The 23,627-nt window shown below is 42.6% G+C and overlaps 3 protein-coding genes across 3 annotated transcripts; 1 reads left to right on the top strand and 2 right to left on the bottom strand.

The window, feature by feature from the left end:
• Positions 1-1,550: 1,550 nt before the first annotated feature.
• On the bottom strand, positions 1,551-2,966 carry LOC147230585 (uncharacterized). Its single transcript, XM_086154025.1, has 4 exons — positions 2,874-2,966; positions 2,704-2,745; positions 2,428-2,578; positions 1,551-2,318 (listed from the first exon to the last, which is right to left on the bottom strand). The coding sequence occupies exons 2-4, from the start codon at positions 2,741-2,743 to the stop codon at positions 1,742-1,744; spliced, it is 768 nt and encodes a 255-aa protein (XP_086010151.1). The 5' UTR covers positions 2,744-2,745; positions 2,874-2,966; the 3' UTR covers positions 1,551-1,741.
• A 1,559-nt stretch (positions 2,967-4,525) lies between these two features.
• On the top strand, positions 4,526-6,128 carry LOC147230584 (uncharacterized). Its single transcript, XM_086154024.1, has 4 exons — positions 4,526-4,727; positions 4,808-4,859; positions 5,018-5,168; positions 5,262-6,128. Exons 2-4 carry the CDS (start codon positions 4,820-4,822, stop codon positions 5,836-5,838), a joined length of 768 nt encoding a protein of 255 aa, XP_086010150.1. The 5' UTR covers positions 4,526-4,727; positions 4,808-4,819; the 3' UTR covers positions 5,839-6,128.
• Positions 6,129-13,914: 7,786 nt separating this feature from the next.
• On the bottom strand, positions 13,915-21,527 carry tomm40 (translocase of outer mitochondrial membrane 40 homolog (yeast)). The gene is made up of 9 exons (XM_086154021.1): positions 21,450-21,527; positions 19,645-19,861; positions 18,912-19,072; positions 18,198-18,299; positions 17,978-18,083; positions 17,389-17,511; positions 15,691-15,767; positions 15,110-15,212; positions 13,915-15,027 (listed from the first exon to the last, which is right to left on the bottom strand). The coding sequence occupies exons 2-9, from the start codon at positions 19,850-19,852 to the stop codon at positions 14,888-14,890; spliced, it is 1,020 nt and encodes a 339-aa protein (XP_086010147.1). The 5' UTR covers positions 19,853-19,861; positions 21,450-21,527; the 3' UTR covers positions 13,915-14,887.
• Positions 21,528-23,627: the final 2,100 nt, after the last annotated feature.

The following is a 23,627-nucleotide window of genomic DNA, read 5'->3' as shown; positions in this document are numbered from 1 at the left end:
TTAGTAATTACGGCTAACTAACAAAGGGTTGATGTTTTTTCGAACCCCCTGCCGAGGACAGAACATTCCAGCGCGTAATGCGCGTTTTAACTTTGATTTTTTTTTTTTTTTTTTTTGTATCCCATCACCACGTCGTCTGCATCGGTCAATAGGCCGAGCTTCTGAGGAGACGCGTTAAAGCGACGGGTCCGGCGGCCACGCGGTCGAGGGTGCCAGAGGTCACGTATCAGTCAGTCGTCTATGAATTTCCATGAATGTGCACGTCGTTGTCAGGATTTGTTCGTCAGATTTACAATTAAGGGGATTAAAGCTGTTTGGTAGTTTCAAAGTTGAATCAAGGCCAGTCTCGGACGTCACACCGAAGGGCGGTTTACAATATTTCTTTCAGTGTGATTTCTTCTTTTACGTTATTTTGTGATTTTTACTGCAAGCTAATTTCATTTTTAGGATGTGAATGTGCATTTTGGCTCTACTAATAAACTTTGTTTTCATGTTTTTGGCACACGCTATAAATTGCTTTTCTCACCGCGGTTGTGTGCTCGCTTCATTTTGATTTTGAAATGAGACGAGAAAAAAAATGACCAGATTTAGAAATGTGTATATGCATTAAATAAGTATTTTTGGATTATTCAATTAAGATTAAACGAAACATCGTTTCGCCGTGCATCGTCCACGTCTGAGGACACGTCATTCATAAAAACAGGAGATCAATCAGCTTCCTCGAAAGACCTGAACATGGAAGAAGAAAAAAAATAAATCTTTGACAATTGAGGTGAATATCAGGGAAGGATCATTTCGTGACAAACAGAGAATTGTGAAGAATAACGTGTGTGCTTGACATGCAAAATTATAAAATAGAAGGAAATCAAAAGATAGCTGGCTTTTGTGTGTGTGTGTGTGTGTGTTGGGGGGGATCCCCGGAGACCTTTCCTTAATAAGACGTGATGAAGAAACAGTGTGTGCTTGGAAGGTTAATGAGCCCACAACAGCTGGAAGCACAACAGAAGAATGTTGTTTGCCGCAGAGTGGGAGCGACTGGCACCGGGACGGAGCCAAAAAAAAAAAAAAAGAAAAAGCAGGGAGGGCGCAGGATGTTGTTTTGTGTGAACTCCCCGACATGCCGAGGCATGACCCGACGTGCCCCGTCCGATACCCGCCACCCCATCTGACAGGGCGGCGGGAGTGCCGGGGAGGGTGCCGTACGTGTGAAGGAAAGGGGTTTCGGTTCATTGTATTATAATGTTTTTCTTTCTCTCTTTATTTATTGATGCATATTTAAACTTCCATTCCACTAGATGGCGGTGTAATAATGACTAGAATTGTGTCAGCACGGTGATTAAATCCGTCGAGCATCACAAGGTTTGTCTTTTTTTTTTTTTTTTTTTTGACCAATTAATGCATTTGATGGTGAAAGCGTGTTTCGATATGAGTATAAAAGTGCTGGATGATACTAAAGGAGCGTGAACTCAAGAAAGACGACCCTACTTGTCATAAACGCGATCTTACTTCATTGCTTGAAATATCAATGAGTCACGGTGAAACAATGAAACTCGTGAGTTTCGACTTTTTCTTTGGTTTTATTTAAATAAGGAATCACGGGAAGCGGTTATAGACCAGATTGTAATAATTGCACTGTAAACATGTATGACAGTTAGCCTTAATATCCAGGGAGCAGCGTGTTTGCATGAATGTCTTGGGTTTTTTTTTTTTTTTTTTTTTTGCAGAAATGTGGAGATGTGACTTAGTTGGCGTTGATGAAGGAGTCGTACAGGGCGGTGAGACGAGCCTGCAGGTCCTGAGCGTAGGGGTTCAGCTTGTCCCTGATCTCTCCGACGTAGGGGGAAGCCAGATCCTTTATCTGCTGGGCTCTCTGAGTCAGCTCGCCCTGGACTCTATCGGCCAAGGGGGTCATGCGGATCTTGAAGTCCTCCAGGTGCTGGTCCACCTTCACCTTCATGCCATCGGTGTAGGGCTCCAGCTGAGTCTGCAGGTCCCTGAAGCTCTGCTCCAGGCTGACCCTCAGCTCGTCGGTCTTCTGCAGGAGGGTGGCCCTCAGGGCCTCCGTGTCCACCGAGTCGGTGTACGGCTCCAGCTCCTGTTTGAGCTGCTCCACCCTCTGCTGGATCTGGATCTTCATCTCCTCGGCGAAGGGCTCCAGACGCTGCCTGACGGAGCTCAGCTCCTGGGTCACGCGTTCCCTCAGCACGTCGGCTTCGGTGGTAACCTTGGCGATCAGCTCCTGGGCCGTCGGGTGAAGCTGCTCCTGCAACGTGCCGGCATAACTTCTGGCAAGCTCGGTGCTTTCTGTCAGACGGGCACTGGAAAAAAAAAAAAAAAAAAATTGGACGATGACAAAATAATCCCTTCTTAATTCCAATCCCTTTATTACCACTATTTTAAACTCCACTAAAATGATCCACGCAGTACCTCACATCCTGTCCGAACTGAGACTTCCTGATTATGGCGAGAGTTTCATCAGCTGTCTGAGTGGCTTTAGCAACATAATCCCAGAATGCATCAGTCAACACTTCCAGCTGCGGCTTGGGCGCATCCGCGTAGAAGAGGTTGGCGTGGCTGCCTGTTGGATGGCGGCGTAAGTAATGTGATATAACACGTGTAATTAACATGTAATAACCTCCCTCGCCGAGAGGCGGGGGGCTCCTCGTCCGCGAAACGCGCAAGTAGACGTAAATTTACACTTACCGCTGAAAACGGCGAGGACAAGCACAGCGAGGACCTTCATGGCTGTTCGGTCACAACGAAAAGACACACATCGGGGTTAGAAAAGCAACTTCGTTAACAGTTTAATCAACGGAAAAAGCTCAAATGGTGTCCGGAAGCCAGAACACCACCTTCTACATCTCCTTCCTTACCTGGGTTCTTGCGAGGAGCTTCTATTTTCGATGCTCGTGCCTCCGGGATGGGAGACCATGCTGTTTATATAGGCGACCAGATGTTTATGATCCCAAAGTCCATGTGATTGTGCCTCGTTGTCACCCTGCCTCACCCTGCCGTCCATCCCCCGATGACAGACTGACCTCAAGCCAGGGTTTCGACAGCGTCACATATCAGGAATAATCTGCTAGAGTTTGTCATTATTTTTTATTTCTTTATTTTTCCCCCATAGGGATTATTTCCCCAGTTAGGTACAGGACTGTCTCAGAAAATTAGAATATCGTGATGAAGTTGTTTATGTTCTGCAATGCAATTCAGAAAACAAAAATTACTTTTTTATGATATTCTAATATTTTGAGATAGGATTTTTGAGTTTTCTTAAGATGTAAGCTATAATCAGCAATATTAAAATAATAAAAGGTTTGCAATATTTCAGTTGATTTGTAATGAATCCAGAATGTATGACATTTTTGTTTTTGTAATTGCATTACAGAAGATAAAGAACTTTATCACAATATTCTAATTTTCTGTGACAGTCCTGTATTTACGGTCAATTTCAAACAACACAGTTCATGTTTTTTTTATTTTTTTTATTTTTTACTGTTTATACAATTTCCTACTATTATTTATTATTGTTATGTTCTACTTGGAGCTCTGGCACAACAATTTCCTTCGGGATAAATAAAGTTGTTCTAATTCTAATTTTTATTCTCATTCTTATTCTTATTCTTATGCTTGACAGGGAAGAAGGCATGATGCTTGGACTTAAAGAAACCTTGTCCCCAGATGTCACCTGAGGAGAGGCGGCGCCGCCCACGCTTTAGGCAACGTCTGCGACTTTGATTGCTCCTGAAACAGAGTTTACATCATGTCGGCCAACATCACTATGAGGCCACTGTCGCGACCAAGGTCAACGGCGTCCGTGTGTCGGCGTGGCCAAAGGTCAGAAGACTCATCCAGCAGCACAAAGATGCTCAACGTTTCGGGCCAAGCATTGATTAAAAAAAGCAGCTTGCTCGATTTACTATTTTTGACATCATTCCAAAGCCTGGTACTGCTTTGCATCTGTAATTGTTTGTTTTTTTTCCCCATATGGTGCTTTATTTAAATATCCTTACTATATATCACCCAAGGTATTTAATTATTTCTCTTAGACTGCCTTATGTTGTCATTTCAGATGAGGAAAACAGAAGGAATCATCAATTTGTGTTTATTTTCCTTTTTTTTTCCTGCACAGAAATAGGAAAAGCTCACAAATTCGAAACAAAACAAAAAAAAAAAACAGAAGAGGGGGGAAAGTGGATGGCAAAACAACACGACTCAAAACAAATTATCCCGACTGAATTAAACCAGACTATGGACCTCAGTAGTGCCAGTAGGTAAAATGTTCAAAACATAATAAGACTCTAGATGAAATTGGGAACAGGGTATGAAAATCACTGATACGCTTTTCCTATGTATATATACACAGGAAAAGTGTGTGTGTGTGTGTGTTCTGTGTCCTTTCTATCAAGGGGTCGCTGGCTGACACCGCGATTCAACCGATGCAACCCTTTTCCACGAGTTGTAATAACACGCTTAGAACGTTCTCATGGGTCATTTCTAACTTTTTCAAACTATATGTTTTCAGAGGCTGTGCTGCGCCGAAGCCTCAGTGGTCACATGACCGCGACCAGGAAGAAGTGACAAAAACTTAAGTGACAACATGGCAAGGACTCCTGGACTTTGGCTCATGACTACAACTGTCCTCACACGTTGGTATATATGCATGAACGACCGGGACACACTCGACGCTCAAATAGACAAGTGAGAAATTCTCGAGCTAAAAGCAGGTGAGTCCTCAATGGAAAATTTGAAATAAAAAATATCTAAGTATTTTTCATTTCCAATTATTGATTATTGGCTTTTTCAGGAGGAGGCAGTCATGAAGGTATTTGTGATACTCGCAGTCGCTGTGCTCTCTGGTAAGCTTTTTGTGTTTTAACATTTTTACGTTATCGTATCAAGATTTTATTCCACTCGGCAAAATTAATCAATCGTGGATTTGGCAAACGAGGGATAAAAATAAACTGGAATTGTTTTTTTGTTTTTTTTTTCTGCTCTTTCTGTCTAAATCGAACAGGCTGCCACGGCAACCTCTTCTACGCCGATGCACCCAAACCGCAGCTGGAAGTGTTGACGGATGCATTCTGGGATTACATTGCCAAGGCCACTCAGACGGCTGACGACACACTCGATCTGATCAGAAACTCACAGTTTGGGGAGGAAGTCAAGTGAGTGGGTCAATAGCGGACACGCCAGGACTTGGATTTGTAGTGTATTGTGTCAAACGGTCAACCGATTTTTTTTTTGTTGTTGTTTTCCAGTGCCCGTCTGGCAGAAAGTGCTGACTTGGCTGGCAAGTACGCCCTCCGCCTGCAGGAGCAGCTTCCTCCCGCGGCCCACAGCCTGATCGCCAAGGTCACCACCGAAGCCGACGTGCTGAGGGAGCGCGTGACCCAGGAACTGAGCTCCGTCAGGCAGCAGCTGGAGCCCTTTACTGAGGATATGAGGATCCAGATCCAGCAGAGGGTGGAGCAGCTCAAACAGGAGCTGGGGCCTTACGCCGACTCCATGGACTCGGAGGCCCTGAGGAGCGCCCTGGTGCAGAGGAGCGAGGAGCTGAAGGCCAGCCTGGAGCAGAGCGTGAAAGACCTGCAGACCCAACTGGGGCCCTACACCGAAGACCTGAGGCTAAAGGTGGACCAGCACCTGCGGGATTTCCAGGACAGAGTGTCCCCCGTGGCTGAGAAGCTTCAGGCTGAGGTGAGCCAGCGAGCCAACCTGGTCAAACAAATAGTGGCCCCGTACGCTGAAGACCTGAGGGAAAAGCTGGACCCCTACACCCTGGACCTGCAGTCCCACATCACCTCCCTATACGAGTCATTCATCAGTGCTAACTAGGCCGTACCACATTTCCGAATCAACACCAAAACGCAGGTGTGATTTCTCTGCATGTAATATAAAACATTATGATTTAAATACATAAATGCAACCAAGGGCGCCCGCAGCATCATATTTATTACTTATAGCGCAAAAAGTGGAAACGCGCCCCTGCACTTCCGATGTATATAAAGTTTTTACTGTGCTGTAAGTTGAAAGCTATATCTTTTTAGTTTGTTTTTGTTGTTTTTTTTGTTTTTTTTTTGTGTGTGAATTTAATAAGTTATCCAAATAAAGATAAGAATCTAAAACAGCCTTTGTGTTCTTACCAGTTTACTTTATTTCCAAAAAAATAAACAATCGAAAAAAAAACCAAAAAAAAACACATCCGTAATGTTAATGCAACCATGGAACACCCTGAAAGTCAGCTAAAATAGTATGACATGTTCTGACTTTATCCGATTTCTCGCCATCCACGTTTTTGTCTCAACACGCTACCGGGACTCGTGTGACAGTTTTGTTTTTTTTTCAGCGCTCGATGTCAGGGCACGTTTGCGAGCATCATCTGTGACCAATGTCACGTCAGGGGTTGAAACGATCCAGTTATCACATGCGTCTTTTGTTTTGTTTTGGGTTTTCAGGTCGATGGAGAAAATAATACGCAGGTTTTTGCACTGGTTTAAAATGATTCCACTATTGAATTGAAAATCGAGGCATTGCACAACCACCCGATGTTGTAAACATCCAACCACCCAGAGCCTCCTCCATCTCCACTTCCCTGTATTGGTGTCCAGCGTGGAGGGCCAGAGTCCAACGGCACATGCATGCAAGGTGCGCATGACGCACACTTGCCGATGGGCCACATTTAAAAAAAAATGTCACTGGGTCAAAGTTGAAATATTGACCGGTGATCTGTCGCTCATCATGACTTCCTGGATTATTTTGAATCTTCGTCTTGAAATGTTCTCACAAACCGGTGAGACGCTAAAGGTCGGGAGAACATCGGATCTTTGAATATGCAGATGTGGTCACGCCGTAGCAACACGCCACTCACGCTGCACGATCATATTTTTCATTTGGTTTTTTGTTTTTTTTTCCGGGGGACTTTCTTTGAACAAGACACATCTTGTCGTTGTTGCCGAAACAAAAGATTTCTCCTTTTTTTTTTTTTTTTTTCGGTAAATTGCCAGGTTTGATAAGCAGATTGAGAGATAGTGCCCCCGCTCCTTGTAAATCTGTTCAAGCTTTTATTATTTTGCTCCGCTGTCCCCCGAGGCTCTGGTGTCGTTTCTGAGCAGGGTGGCTGCCATGTTTTGAAAAAACACATGGCTGACGAAACAAAATGCGAGTCCACGGTGCGATATTATCCAGTATCTCGGGATTAGACGAGCTGATTTGCTGCTGTTTTTTTTTTTTTTTTTAATAAAACCCCAAGGTTGACATTAAAAAAAAAAAAAAACTCCAATGAAGAATTTTTTTCTGAAAAATAATTCAAAAAATGTCACGTCATCTACGTATACATGAAAGTCTAAAATAGAGGGGCTTGTTTTTCACTGTGTGACACAAAGTGGCAAAGTGTATATGTCTTGGGGAAAAAAAAATCCAAAACTCTTTGGATGCAAAGTCGCCTAAAAAGAGGACACACTGCCATCAAGTGGTGAAATTAACAACAAGCATGCTGGGAGTGAATCCATCACATGGCTTTTTCAAGACAGGAGTGAAAAGATGGAGGTGGGTGTTACAAAAAAATGTTGTCACTCATGTGGGGCTTAAAAACTCAGGAATACTATAAATACCAATAACATTGATTCAATTGTCGATTGTCCACACAGCTTACTCTGCAGAACCTGGAAGAAACAAACACACACATGGAGAGAACGTGCAAACACAGAAAAAGACTGCCTGTAAGAATTGAACCAGTGACCTTCATGCGGAAGATGGAAGCACTAATCGCTTATTTTTTCACACACAAATGACAGTGACTCTGAGGTGAGCCGAACATTCTGGAAGCTTCCCAGTGATAGAGCGCCCGAGGCAGGACAAGAGCTGCAGCTCCTCATGATGGCGAACAGGAGCTGCCTCAGATTCCTGGAGCATGTCCTTATACAAGCACAGATATGTTCCAAATAAAAAGTCCCTCTTAATAAATGACATAATTTGTATTGGATTTAGATTAACGTTTTTGATTTGGTAAAAAAAAAAAAAGATAAGATTAATAAACACTTGTTCTAGAAGCAGGGTTGGAGCTCCTGAGGATTGCAGGATCCAAACACAACAATCGCTTTGCGTCCGTAATATTTTGGTTCTTATTTTTTAGTGTGTGCAGGAGTTTGGACAATTGTATTTTCTAAAATAATGATTCTGTGATGAGAAAACCTTCCTATTTGAAAAACCAGCATATTCCTTCTTTTGTGTCGCTAGTTAAGTCATATGTTGACAACGTAAAAAGTAATGATGGATAGTTTGAATACCATCTTTTTCCTTTTTATTCCACAGAAGAACAAATGTTTTGACTGTTGATTGACAATTTTAACTCTGACCCCTGGTCGTCGAAGGGGTCAGGTAACACTGGGTGAGAGGAGGGGTTTGCGGGTCGCTAGTCAATAACAAAGCAAATCCTAAATTCACATTTCCCTTCCTTTTTCTTCTTGTCTGTTTGTTGAATGGTTTGTATTCAATTTGATCGAACCGTCAGCTCTTCGGTTGGAAAATGATTTTTTAAATTTGAATGTTCTGCTTGCTGTTGACACCTCTGCTATACTTTTCCTTTCATTCTGGCCGATACCCTTTCATCACACATTATCTCTGACACTTTTCTTCATGCGTTCCAACCTGCATGCATGCATTTCTTTACCCCTTTTCTGTAATATCTTGTCTCTTCTATGAAAGATTTGCAGACACCCTTGAGTAGTTTACCAGGAAGCGTCAGGAGAGCACCACCCACCATACATCAATTATTAAAGTGTAAAATCATCCTTCGTAAAACAGGGTTACTATCGCTAGGCCAATGCTTCACCCTAGCGAAAAATTCAAACATTGACACAATTAGCATTCCCTAGCTACTTCATTTTCCATCATCTCCCTTGATTTGGACTGTTGACCCTTAGTACTAAAAATCCTCCACTTTCTTTCTCTCCACTTCCTGAACCCCAGTGACATGATTATTGACTTCTAGAATTGTCTCATCACCATTCCTCTCATCATGAAAAATAAAAAAAAATATATATAAAAAAATCAAATAATGATTAAATAAAATTATTTTCAATTTTAATTCTCTGGTCTGTGCTTTATGTAGATTTTCTTTTTTGCTCCAAAAATGTCCATGATTTTATTGCCAAAAGGTTCTGAGTGGAGGTTCTCAATCATCCAGGTCATGGTCAATTCTTTCAAAATCTTTTTCTTATAGCAACTGACAAACACATTGTGTACTTTCCTTTGAAAGGACATGTTGCTACGAGAAGAAGATTTTGACAAGAAAAGATCCCTCACTAACTGGGCTGAGGCTTGTAATTGGCAAATGCCTGTTTCTGTCTCTCTCCACCTCTCCAATATAGTGAATTCAGACACTTTTAATGAGTATTTAATGAACAGGGTGCCAAGAGAGGAACTCTGGTACTATAGGAGGAACTCTGGAGTAACAGAGAAGTATGTTAAAGTGGTGCAGGACATGTATGCTCGCTGTGAGGCAGTGGTGAGGTGTGCTATAAGGGTAACAGAGAAGTTCAAGGTGGAGGAGGGGCTTCATCAGGGATCAGCTCTGAGCCCCTTCTTGTTTGCAGTGGTGATGGACAAACTGACAGATGAGGTTAGACAGGAATGTCCATGGACAATGATGTTTGCAGATGACATTGTGATCTGTTGGGGAAAGTCAAGAGATGTGGAGGTATGCTCTGGAAAGGAGAGGAATGAAGGTTAGTCACAGCAAGACCGAGCATATGTGTGTGATTGAGAGGAACTCAGGTGAAACGGTGAGGCTACAGGGTGGAGATCAAGAAGTTGGAGGATTTCAGGTACTTGGGGTCAACAGTCCAGAGCAACGGACAGTGTGGAAAAGGGGTGAAGAGACAGGTTCAAGCAGGTTGGAATGGGTGGAGAAAAGTGTCAGGGGTACAATGTGATAGAAGACTATCAGCCAAAATGAAAGGAAACGTGTACAAAACAATGGTGAGACCTGCGATGCTGTATGGACTAGAAACAGTTACAATGACGAAAAAGACAGGAGGCAGAGCTAGAGGTCGCAAAGATGAAGATGCTAAGGTTCTCTTTTGGAGTGACCAGGATGGATAGGATCAGGAATGAGTCCATCACAGGGATAGCACATCTTAGATGATTTGGAGAGAAAGTCAGAGAAGCCAGACTGAGATGGTTGGGTCATATACAGAGGAGGGATAGTGAATACATTGGTAGACAGATGCTGGAATTGGAGCTGCCAGGCAGGAGGTCTCAAGGAAGACCAAAGAGAAGATTTATGGACGTAGTGAGAGAGGATATGAAGGTAGCTGGTGTGAGAGAGGAAGATACAGAGAATAGGGTTAGATGGAGAAAGTCGATTTCTAGCCGAAAGGAAGAAGAAGAAGGCTAATGTATTTAATATTTGAGTGCTAGAAATTTAGCGAAAGGTGAAGCAGACAGTACTCTGCCTCACTGAAGGGATGACAAGAGCACACGTGTTCATGTTGCTGCCGTTCTTCTACGCACAGTACGCAGAGAAGTAGCCAGCTGCAATTCCAAAATCAAGTGTGCACCTTTAGTCCGTTCATTCCAAAGTTTAACTCCAAAGGAAAGCTGAAGGTGGAAGATGATGTCTTCAGGAATGAATGCAAGACTCCCAAAAAGGCTCTGATTCTTGTGGCCAAATATGATTTGATACAGACTGCGCCAGAGGGGACAAAGTTCCAGTTCTTCACTGGAAATAACCTCTACTGAGACAGAGAGGCTTTATAAGCTCAAAGAAGAAAATGAGGACTTTTAAAAAAAAAAGTAAAGGAGATTTTTGTTCAGTGGGAGAGGTGCATGGACTTCATTTACTAGTTAAGCTACCATAATAAAACTTGTTTTTTTATCCAAATAATCCATAATTCAAATTCAAAACTAGATGTCGAACTTGAATATTATTTTGTTGACTAGTCTACGCAGACTTAAAAACATTTGGGCATGATAGTAAAATATTTTCAAAAATGGAACAGAATATTTCGGTAAGGGCGTACATTTAAATTAATTTTTTTTAACAACATCACTTCTTTAATGAGTAGCCTATTGAATAAGTAAGAAATTGCAGCGGCTAATACGCTCTCTCAAAACAGCTGTAAATGCAATGCTCCTTATGGACAAATATATGTGTGTGAAAAGAATGCAGATATATATATATTTTTTTATAAGTTTTTAATGTCCAACTGCTAATTTGATGGCAAAAAAAACTGCCAACTGCTCATGCCTCATCCAAGATTGAATTAAATGCACAGAAAAAATATCCCGCAAGGGATCAATAAAGTATGATAAGAAAAAAAAAAGGATATAAAAAATATGTCAGTCTGTTTGGCTCATAAATTTGTAAATCTTACTCTCATGTCAGCCATGAACACAAGCACATACACAGGAACATATTTGGCCCACTTTTTTTTTTTTCGTGGCAAAAGACAACGAGTAGAGCAAATGTGCAAGTCATAATCATTGTCATAATCATTGTAAACAAATGACAATATAGCACAGAGCACAGAACAATTTCAATTTTGACCCTCAGTTATACTTTTAGTTGTTTAAAACTTCAAAATCTGGTGCTTCAGTCAATTTTAACACAGGTTGCTCATCAAGATGTTCAGAAAAACACCGGAATAAGTCACTTAAGGTCAATTTTTAAGTCTTGTCCAAATTTTTCATGAAATTGAAAACCATTTGCGATCTTACCTTTATTTGTATGTCACATCAATACGTTGTCTCCACAGATGAGGTCACTACGGACTGGGTGCGATACCTCAGCTCACCTCTGCTGAGTTTGCAGAGTTCAGGGATGCACAAGATGAACATTTGTGTGCTACCCTCCAGCTAATGCTAATGTCAAAAGAGTTCATCGCTCCCTGAGAAGCTGCTAACAGACAGGCGTCCTGCAGTCGCAGCCAAGGAAAGAGCCTGTGCCGCCCTGGCTTGAGGTGTGCCGAGTGACACCACATGCCACCACCTCTGCTTCACCCCATGAACTGCTCTTTGGCTGTAAAATGCACACTAAAATGGACATTCTACCTCAGCCTCCTACTGTGCTGCCTCCACCTGCAAAAGTACGGTACACAGTCGAGGAACGAGAGCCAGATGATGTACTGTATTGATTCAGAACGTGGTATAAATGACCCTCCATTCCAGGAGGGAGAGAGAGTGGGGATAAGGATTCCTCGCCCAACACCTAAAGCCCACCTGAGATTCTCCCCACCAGTACTAGTGGAAAAAGAAGTAGATCCTTCCAAGTAGGTCCTGCAACTCCCCAACTCTATCGCTCTGCTTGTCAACCTGTATAAATCATTCTCCCCCACTTTACTGTCTAACCTAGTATATCAGTCATTATACATCCAGTTAGACCAATCCTCACCTTGCACTGTATCTCCCTCTTCCTCTGTCTGCTCCCATAAATCCCCTCAGTGTCCCATTTATCTTTGCTAAGCTCTTTCTCTGTTATTCTCCTTCACTTCCTCATTCCACCACCAAGTCCCCTTATCTACTTTCCTTCCAGAAGACTTAGTACTTTCCGACCTGTCCCGTCATCTGGAAGTTCTCCCCGACCACCCAGAGCCTTTCTCAACTCCTCCCTGAAAACAATAAAACACCTCTCTTTCTTCACTTTGTCCTCTACTCTATTTTGTCCTGTTTGTCGTCCTTGTCATCAGATTCATCCAACAATCCAACATCCAGTGCTGTCTGGTGACACTCTCACCAATCAATACTTTGCAGTAACTACATTTATGTATCTAATCTACCTGTGTTCTCCTATATCCACTCTTATAAGTTACCCTATGTTTCTGCCTCTTCCGGAAAAAAGTATCACCACAGCCATTTCCATCATTTTTGCAAAGTCTACCACCATCTGTCCCTCTGTGTTCCAATCCTGGATACCAAACCTGTCCATCAATTCATCATCACCTCTTTTGTCTACACCAATTACCCCTCTCTCACCTCTGGGAATATTCTACATCACTTCATCTAACTCGCACCAGAATTTTTCCTTCTCCTCTAACTCACATCCCACCTGCAGGGCAGAGCCGCTAACAATATTTAGCGTCACATCTTCAATATTGATATACAGACTCGTCACTCCATCTGACACTTTTCACCTCATGAACATTGCGGACAAAGTCCTCCACCAAAATAACTCCTATTTAATTTATCTTCCAGCCAATTCCATAATAAAACATAAAACCTGCTTCCAAGGTCCAGATCTCTGGATCACTTAAAACCAACTTTAGCTTTTGTTGTAAACTGTCCAAATATTCAAAGTCCCTTCTCTCAGTCCCAGACTCTTGCCTTTTCTCTCCTCTCTCTGCTTCTGAACACGCCTTCCTCTTCTCCTTCTTTGACCCAGAGTAGCCCATTTTCCACCGGTACCCTAGGTTATCGACACCATTGGCAGTCGTTGTTAACCCTGTGCCTTGACCGATCATGGAAGTTGCATGTTCAATTCACATATTTGGTTTTGGCACAAGTTTTTACATCATATGCCCTTGGCAGCTAAGTCCTCCGCATTTACTCAGGCTGTGGACCGGCTCAAAAGCACACTGGCTTCTGTCTCACTGAGGCTGCGCTGATATTTTGAAAAACCATGGTAACAAAGACCATGTCTAAAAAAAAAAAATCCTGTACCAATGAATGCTTAAGTACATTGTACATTTATACTAACAGTTAAAATGTGAATATGAAAATATCAAGGCATGCGTCTTGTAACAAAATCCCATACAAATGAATGGGAAGTGGAATGTACGATTAGTCTCTTTGTCAAATGAGTCACATGTTGGAATCTGCCAGTTACATGTGAGGTGGTGACCAAAGGGTCTAAAACGAAAAAAGACTATCTTTGGCTCAGCATGGTAACTTTTCAGCAAGGCCTGTCACTGCTATTAGGAGACTTTGATCTGTTTTGGATTATATATATATAAACATAAATAAGTCAGTAACCTGGATACTGAAAACAAGTGTTGCAATTGTGATACTGAGTCTTGTTTGTTGGGCACCTTAGGAGTTTACACACAAACACAAACAGAATCTGCCCAAGACGTTAGCCTGGCCATCTCAACCGCCTTCATTCTGACCTTGGGATTTGCAGTGTACAGTTGTGCAGATACTTAGATCTGTAAAAAAACAAGATGACAGAAAGACAAAGTCCTAAGAGTATTCAATACTACTGTTGCTACAAAGTCTTATTTCATTTTTAGAGTAGCTCAATTTTTATGTGCAGTTTTTTGTAAATGTGTATTTAAGAACTGGCACAAAACCACACCCTGTAATTTCCATGTGTTTTTTTCTTTTGGGGATAAGAATTAGAGTGGGTTTTGCACATTTTACTGTTGTTTTGCGAGAAAAATTAAGGTGTGTCATTCCACATATGTATGATTATCTGAAACGTCAATCTCTCCGGCCCTTCGTCTGCACCGTAGCCACTTTTATAGACAGCTTCCACAAACGGCTGTACAAAAAGTAATCACATTTATTTGAATCCGTTGTACATCACCATATATTATGTCTAACCACTGACTTGTGTTTTCACGTCACATGTTTTCATGCATCGCCCGATGCCCTCTGACACACGCCGACTCTAGCCTCTCGGTGTCTCCGACACACCGTTAAAGGAAAGACATTTGTGCTACAGAACGTAGGCATGGCTTCGCCAGTCCCGGCTTCTTAGTAGTTGTCTTTGTCTCTCTGTCTGTTTCAGAAATCACAGTTGTAAGAGAGTCTCTGAATTCAATTTTCTAGGAAAAAAAAGAAAAAAGAAAAACAATAAAAAATAGACGATTCAGCTCCAGGTTTCTGTGTGTCTCCGTGCTGGTCCAAGCTTTGACCATCGAGCCAGCGCTAGGTGGCTCCGGCTCCTTTAGCCGATGGTGACACTGAAGCCGCACTGGAATTTGTTCTTGCGGTGGTTGAGGAAAGCCCCGAGGGCCAGCGTGAGAGGCAGCGGCAGCAGTTTCTTTTCGAGGGTTGCCCCGACTACCCAGTTGCTGTCCACCGTGCCTGTGGAGACAAGGTGGAGGGAATCAAAGTGGTTTTTTTTTTTCTTTGTTAGTGGAATCATGCCTGTTAGAAGGACCCTTACCTTTGAAGAGCAGGTTGGCTTTGGGAAGGTCGACCTGGTAACCGAAGGATGCCGTGGTGTCCTGCATCCGCGTGCTGGCTTCGAATTCCACCCCTATCTGCAACTGCACCGGGAGATGAACAAAATGTGGGATTTTTTTTTTTTTTTTAAGTGAAATTACAAGATCGACAAGCATGATGAGTTGTGCTTTCTAAGAGGGATGGGGTGATTGACAGACTCTCCTTTACTTCGACACGGGCCAGAAACCTTACATCTAATTGTTTAGCCCGACCCCCTTAAATCTTCCAGACTATATTTTCAGTTGTTATTTTACATTTACTTTCCAGGGAATTTTTTTAAGGACTTTTATGTTAACTACTGATTTTTAAATAACTTCTTAACATTTTGATGTAGGTGGTTCCATGTTGACGGTGATGTCACTTCTTGAAGATTTTAATTTGAATTGTAGTATAAAATATTATCAAGCCCCTGTCTTGCATTCCAAGTGAGTGTGTGACATTCCTCCATTTTATCATGATTAACTTTGTAAATCTTTCAAGAACAGTAAGTGTGGTAGACATTTTAACATTTATTGTAGGTACCTGATCATTGGCTTTGTGATAGTATGTTGCATGAGCTCCTGCTCCTCCCAAAGTCAATGTAGCGACATAATTATTACCTGAGGGGAGAAAAAAAAAAGGTTTACACAACCTTGAGATTTTTAAGGGTAGACCTGTGAAGAGAGCGACATACTAAGATTTGATGCAGTTGGCCTGTATCAGGCATTCCACAAAAAAAGGTTTCAAGTATTCCAAAAACCAGTGCAACTGTGCAAAGGTCAAAATCTTTATTAATATAATTTCTTCAGAATTTAGACTTACCTACTACTTCTGCTACTTGTCTTGCCTACTCCTTGCAACTGAGCCACATTTGGCTGAAGGGACGAAGTAATTGAGATCTACAATAGATCTTGAAGGTGCTCATCAGAAAATTTTGACCTGTATTTTAACTTAAAGTTCAAGGAAGAGAAGAGCTTTTCACACAGATGTATGCTCCCAAAAAGGCATATGGTCCGCCTGAGCATCCTGGAAAGCTCAGGGAAGGTGGGGAGCAATTCTCTCAAAAAATCATCCAAGCTTGTCTGCTTTTCTACTCACCTCCCCAAACTTGGCTTTGAGTTCAGAATTGCACAGTAGGGCAATTAGCTCCATCAGTGAGGACTTAAAAGCCCGAGCTCCAATCCCACTAGTTGCCAAGCTGTATTTCCTTCCTTTGCGAGCGCTTTGCTTGCCATTAGAGACCTGGCGGAACTGATCCGGCCTGTCTCTGCACTGTCTCTCTCTTCAGGAGCCCCTGCACTCTCCAATCAACTTGAGGGGCCCCGCGCTCTTTTGCTGGATTTCAAGAACCTCCACGCTCTCCAATTGGACTGCAGGATCCCCCGCGCTCTCCCACTGGATTTCGGGAACCCCCCTTCTCTCTCAATGGACATCCAGAGCCCCCGCATCTTCCCACCTCTCCTAACAGTAGTAAACCATGCCTGTGTTCGACTCCCCTGCTTCCTGCTTCATCTGCATTCTGCTGTTTTGATCTTTTCACCCGCTGCCATGAGCCTCAGTAAATTTATGTTGAACTCTTATTTTTTTTTGCTTTCCTGGTGTTACAACTGGGTCCGTAGCCCACCTGTTCTAGGTCCGTGGCACAAAAAAAAAAAGGCTGGGGAGCCTACCAACTGTTTATGGAAGACAGAGGAGCCCGACGAGAGCCCACACCTGCGAATTTGTCACAAAAACAACTCAGTCTACCTTAGACCCAGGACTTTAATTCTCTGAAGCCAAAGTCCTGACCACCACAAATTTTCCTGCTCCAAAAAAATGATTCGGTACATGTGTCTCATTTTTCTTCAGGGTCAGTGTTGCTGAATTTGTGGTATTTATTTTCATACTAATTGAAGCGCTAAAAGCCTTGCAAAGTTTGTTAAAAAAATATTTTTTTATGAAATGCCCTCCCTCCGTGCCCACTGACTGGCGCTTCCATGTTTTTGTGCACTATTACACTTGTGAATCTTTACTCCTCAGATTTATACCCAGCAACAGTTCGTTCGCATACAAGACTCTCTCTTCGACAATCTTGCTTGAGAACTTAGCCCGCATCACTGGCCCAGATCCACCTTCACGACAAAGAACCCGGATATGATACACTTCGTGATACACATTGAACATTTGGGAAGCTGGCAGCTGAGTAATAGGGTATAACATTTGAATGCGAGGTATGAAGTGAGGTACAGGGCATATGTTTACCTGTGTACCTGCCCAGGAGGGAGGTGACGGCACCCTCTTCGCCCGGCCTCCTGTGGTACACGAGCTCGCCGCCCAGCGCTAGCGATGGTGTGATGGACTGGAGATAGTGGGCAACCAGAATGCCTGAGGGAGAACAGCACAAAGTGTACTTTGTGATATAATTCTTTCAAACCACAACAGCTAGCAAGCCAGTACTAAAACTTAGACTTCTTACAAGAATTGATTTATCTTACAGCGACTGGTCTTAACAAGCCTAGAAAACAACCATTTACAAAAATTGCTTGCTTGTCACCCAGTGTTTTGATATGATGATGAAGATTGTTATATTTTGGAACACATGGTGTTTTTTCCCCATGTGAACCTTCTCCTGACTGGGGCGCAGCATGAAACTGCCCTTTGTCAGGAAAATTACAGCTATATTTCCAGCTGAAAGAGTCACAACTTGTACTTAGAAGTGTTTTGGGGTGTTGGAATATGTTTCTTATGGCTTCAAATGGAGGTAACCAACTATCTCATATTGACACCAAACTAGGGCTCAATAGTCAAAAATTGGCGTATACTGATTCAGGACAGAAAAAAAAAATCATACCAGAACCAACAAGTATATCTGGGTTTCCAACTGTCACCGCGGAAGTGAAGTCCTCGCCACGGTACTCCATGTCACACTGCCAGTTCACAAACTTATGCTGCTGAGTCTGAAATATGAAGACATACGACATGAGAACCCTTTGTGTCAATAAACTGAAAAATAATGTACACACCGACATGTAAAAAAAAAAAAAAAAAAAAAAGACTACTGCTGAACACACCTGGATGGCTACTTTGGAGCGAACAGCGGTTGTGAGTTGGTGGATGATCTGGGCGTTGAGGCTACCTGTGTTGTCCATGTCTCCCACCATGACAGGGAATGACTGGGAAACGCACACACACGCGCACGCACGCACGCACGCGCGCACGCGCGCACACGCACACGCACACGCACACACACACACACACACACACACACACACACACACACACACACACACACACACACACACACACACACACACGTCAGCATTTGATCCACATATCTTAAAGAGACATCGTCACCATTAATGAGATCAATGAAAGACAGCGATGTCAGTACAGAGCAAGAGGGCAAAATTAAATAGATAAATAAAAAATTAAATAGATAAATAAATGAATGACAAGGCTTTCAGGGGCCTTTGAATATGCAGCTCCAAACAGGAACCCACAGATATATCAGTGCAGATCAGATGGTGATTATTTTGAACAGCCCTGCACAAACTGCAGTGGAAATGGTATACAATAGTCTTAAATTATGTAACTAATCAATCAAGTAATAGTATATCTTACATTATCTTTTCTCAATTACCTTGCCAAGTAAACTGTGGTAAGCTATTTTTGACTCTGGTTATAAATAGGAATTTATGTTTGTAAGGTGGCAGGGACACACTGTTGGCATGTATATAACATTTTCCCATGTGGTTCAGAATGGTGTGTTTGTAATGGTTTTTTACCTCTGCTGGTCCGGTCTGTTTGCTGCCTACGTAGGTGGAGCCAAAGCGATATCCGGAGTCTCCAAGAGTGCTGAGGGTAATGGTATGGCTGACCTGGAAGTGGTTACTCAAGCCCTTGTTAACCATGAGCCGCACTCCTTCCATCTGCAGGGGGAATACCTCTGAAAGCAGGAGAGAAAGGGGGGCGTTATTCTGACGCAACGCAAGGGATCACCAAACCTGTAGCTTCAGCTTCATTTCCTTAGCCTTGCTTCTCCTTAAGGGTCCACACAAAATGAAAAGATTTATTAAACAATGTTCACATGTTGGTGCTCAGGGTGCAAGTTGTGTGTGTGTGTGTGTGTGTGTGTGTGTGTGTGTGTGTGTGTGTGTGTGTGTGTGTGTGTGTGTGTTGAGAAAGAAAGAAAGAAAGAAATCCATCCAAATCATGTTGAGTTTAGAAAGTTTATTTTGGATTTCTTTATATTTTTGCATAATTTTTGCATCTTTCATAAATGCAAGGAATTTAGGGTGTTACGATTTTGAGATTGAATTAACGTTTAGTAGATATGATCAAGGTAAATACAAAACAGAAAATTAATTTAAGATATTTAAGATATAATATTCTCCTTTCTAACTGATAGAAAAAAAACAACAACCTGAATTTGAGATAGGGTTTTATAGGGTGTAAAAAAAGAGAGCAGTGTTGTTCATACTGTGTAATAATAGGATGTTGCCTTTACACTATTGCTACCTTTGCATTTGCGGTGGCACTCCTCATAGGTGCCTGGGTTCGGGAGCGAGGATCCCGCATCTGTCGACTGCTGCTCGGACGGAGGGACGGAAGACACTGAGGGCATGGTGAACCCTGGAGGGACCGGCACCAACCCAGGCACCGCTTGACTGCCTCCGGCTGCGGCCGATGCCGGACTGGGGGAGGCGGCAGCCAACACACTGCCCATACTTACAGACTGTATAAGATTCAGAGTGTTAATTAATACATTGTGAACTGGAAAAGTTAATGTTCATCTCAAAATCGGCAAAAAAGACGGCGGACATTTAGTCAACTTCTGTTCACGTGAGTTGTGCTATTACATTAACCGAAATAGTCGTGAAATTTTCAGAAAACCTTCAACAATTCAAACTGGGTTAAGTCAATCTATCACAGCCACACTGATCGGACCTTTCAAAATAAAGTTGAGGCCACTCACACACTGACCCACACTGACCAATGATCCATCCTTTTTCAACAAAGTTACAATAATTCCACATCCTAAAACAACCTCACCAGATTCTTGAAACCACTTACTAATGTGAATCTTTCTTCTTTTATTATTTTCATATAAATGTCCATTTAAAGCTGGGAGACCCTTTCTGATTTTTCTGAGTAATTACTTTTTATGACCAGATAATGATTTACAATTTCTCTTTTGTGAATTCTGATCATTTTACAGATTTTTCTTTTTCCTTCTTCAATTTTGTAGGTAATTCTACAGTAATGTTTTGCAAATACTCTCTGCATTTTTGCAGTTCGCTTCTTCTTGCTTTTCTACATCAGTTCCTGCCGCATGAAGCCCTGCAGACTTTCACGTATAGTTCGTTTTTATGTAAATTTCCAGTTCACTGTTCTTAAAAATCTTCAGGCTATTTCTTATGAACGTGTTTGAAAATCTGTTGTTGGCTGGCTTCACCACAGGTTTTGCAGGTTTGTGTGCTTGTATGCTTTCCTCGTTGTGGAAGCCCGACTGATTTTCAGGTCATTTTATTGTTCATCTACGGGTAATTAGTGTTCTTTTAATAAAAAAACCAAGAATTCACACATCCTTCTTCCTCGTTTGATTGGGGACACTTGAATATGGCAGGGGGCGATGGGGATGACCTGGGATAACTGGAAATTTAAAAATGGAAACGCCGACATCCTGCATGATTAATTTTGTTTAAAATGTGTCTCTCTGAAACGGTATGCGTAGACATATCGTCCTGTCCTTCCCCATTTATCTACATTGAACGTATGTGACAATTATGGCAACTTTTATCAGTGAAAGACTTCATTTAGTCTTTGGGGGGGAAAAGACATATTGATTGAAGTTAAAATACATTATTTTTATTCCGTATGGGTTTATGTCAAAATACTCTGGAAACCTCAAGGACTCGCACTTAGCTATGGAATGTTAGCCGCACTTGCAGGAGACCGGCTATCTTTGACTTGAGGTGCCGGTCCTGGTCGGCACCGGCTGCATGGAAGGCCCAAGTTTAGCGTAATGAAGGGAGGTCGAGTTTGTAGCGGTAGGAATTAAAAAGGCTAACACAATACCGCCCTGACATATTCGGCTCGCTGTAAGAGATATAGAGGGTGAGTCAGCCGCCCCAAGTGTTCGCTAGCAAACCAGGAAAGGCTAATGCGAGCAAATTTCGCTAGCTAGCTAGCTAGCCATGTGGACTCGAGCACGAGACGTGCCCACATGAACGTAGGGAAGCGTGGGGACGCGGCAGATGCGGCTATTTACTCCCGCTTCACGTATTCATCAAATTCGTACGATTTATCGGGGTTTTACTCACGATGACGGGCTGGGTCCGGGATAGTTGAATCAACACCGGCAAAGTTCACGGTGCCGTCCGTGACCGTAATTGACAACTACCCGCCCACCGCCCCTTTTGCCGTTCGACCATTGGCTAATGTAGAAATTACTGTCAATCCCATTGGTCTATTTTACACGTGGACCCACCCACTTTTGATGACGCGCCACCGGGGTCATCAGTTGGTTCATTCAATCTACTGAATGACATTCCAAGGGTACTTCTATTTTGGACGCATCGGTAGTTTATAAATCGGCGGAATAGGATTACGAAAAACACGAAACATTCGTTTTTACTATAAATCCCCCGTTGGTCACTTTAATTAGTATGACTATAGAGTATGAACACTATAATCAATAATCAATACTTACCAACAGGTAACTACTGTGTGAGCAAGACCCTTGAATGTTATGAGAAAAAATTAGAATCAGAAAAACTTTATTTGTCCCCGAAGGACAATTTGGGGGCACATGAGGTAGCAGCATAAAAATTGTGAACAAATTGCATCTTTTATTCCGATAACCAGTACAAACATTGTGCCATTAATACAGGTAACGTGTGGAGGATTAAGGCGCCTCTTACAAAAGGAGTTACGGGTCTGTGAGAGCTAGAAATCATGCTTGTTTGTAGGTGACCAAATACTTATTTTCCATCATAACTTGCAAATAAATACTTTAAAAATCAGACAATGTGATTTTCTGGATTTTTTTCTCCCCATTCAGTCTCTCATAGTTGAAGTGTACCTATGATGAAAATTGTAGGCCTCCCTAATCTTTTCAAGTGGGAGAACTTGCACAATGGTAGCTGACTAAATACTTTTTGCCCTACTGTATATGTATGTATATAGAGGTTATATACACGTGTATAAATAAATTACTATAGTTCCACTTCTAGTTCCACTCACTCTGCATCATTGATAAGGTGTGGCGATGAAGGGTTTGCAGGGTTGATGGGAATTCAGGAGTTGTACAGCTTTGGGGACAAAGGTTGCCCTTCTTCTCTGGGTTTTGCAGGCGGGGAAGTGGAGTCTGCGCCCGGAGCAGAGACACTCAAAAGCCGGGTGTAAGATGTGGGACTGGTCTGCAAGGACCTCTTTGGCTGATTTTAATATTTGACCGGCAATGAAGCAGGAAAGAGGTCTGGGGGGGTTGGCCGATCATTTTGGAGCAAACCAAGGTGGTGCGCTCCAGGCGATTCCTGTCGTTTTAGGTGATGGAATGGAACCAGCAGCTTAAGGAGGTCATTACATTCTCAATGAGGGCATGATAGAACATGGTTAAGATCGTGCTGCTAACCTCAAATGACCTCAGCTTCCTGAGTAGGTACAGTCGTTGGTGACATTTCCTGATGATCTCAGTGTTAGAACTTCAGGAGGTTCTCAAAGACAGTGCCCAGGTATCTGTACTTCTTCACTGTTTCCACAGGCTCCCTGTATGGTGGAGGTTATCGCCTTGAGAAGGTGATGACCATTTTCTTGGTCTTTCTCACATTCAGCTTCAGGAAGGAGGATTTGCACCACAGTGCAAAGTCCTGGAGGACTGAGCTGTGGTGGAGTGCAGGACCAGACAATAGGGACGGGAGGACAGTGTTGACAGAGTGCCTCACCAGGTAGGTCCTGTTGGATGGACCTGCTGTCATCAGTATAGAGGACGAAGAGCAAGGGAGTCCGAATGCAGCCTTGCGTTGAATTGGTGGAGTTGGAGAGGATGTTGTTCGCCAGAACCCCCTGGGATCTGTTGGTGAGGAAGCTGATAATTCATTGGGTGAGCCGGTGGATGAGGTGGAAACGGGTCATCAGCTTCTGCACCAGTAAGGTTGCAAGGTTTTAAAAGCAGAAGTCTGCAAAAAGGACCTGGCTGTTTTGTGTGGGGTTTCCAGGTGTTCGTGTATAGAATCAGTGTGGATTAGCGTCTCCATTATAGCGATTTCAGAGGTAACGAAACCAATCTGATCTTTCTTTTCATCTTGAATAGAAATAAAGCTGGATACATGGCCAGAGACAAGAGAGCTGAAATCATCATTAGTTGTCCTTTATTTTTTTGAAGAACTTAGCATTAACAAACTTGACACAAAAAGAGGGAAAAATATTTACACAAAACACCTGTTCATGAAGGTAAAGGGTTCTCTGACGACAGTGACATGGAGGTTGGGTTCAAAAGC

Source organism: Fistularia commersonii, chromosome 10 (assembly GCF_037954325.1).
Source record: "Fistularia commersonii isolate RoL2024-O1a breed Wild chromosome 10, RoL_Fcom_v1.0, whole genome shotgun sequence".
NCBI lineage: Eukaryota > Metazoa > Chordata > Actinopteri > Syngnathiformes > Fistulariidae > Fistularia > Fistularia commersonii.
Note: the sequence above shows the minus strand (reverse complement) of the source record. Positions and strands in the feature narration are given on the sequence as shown.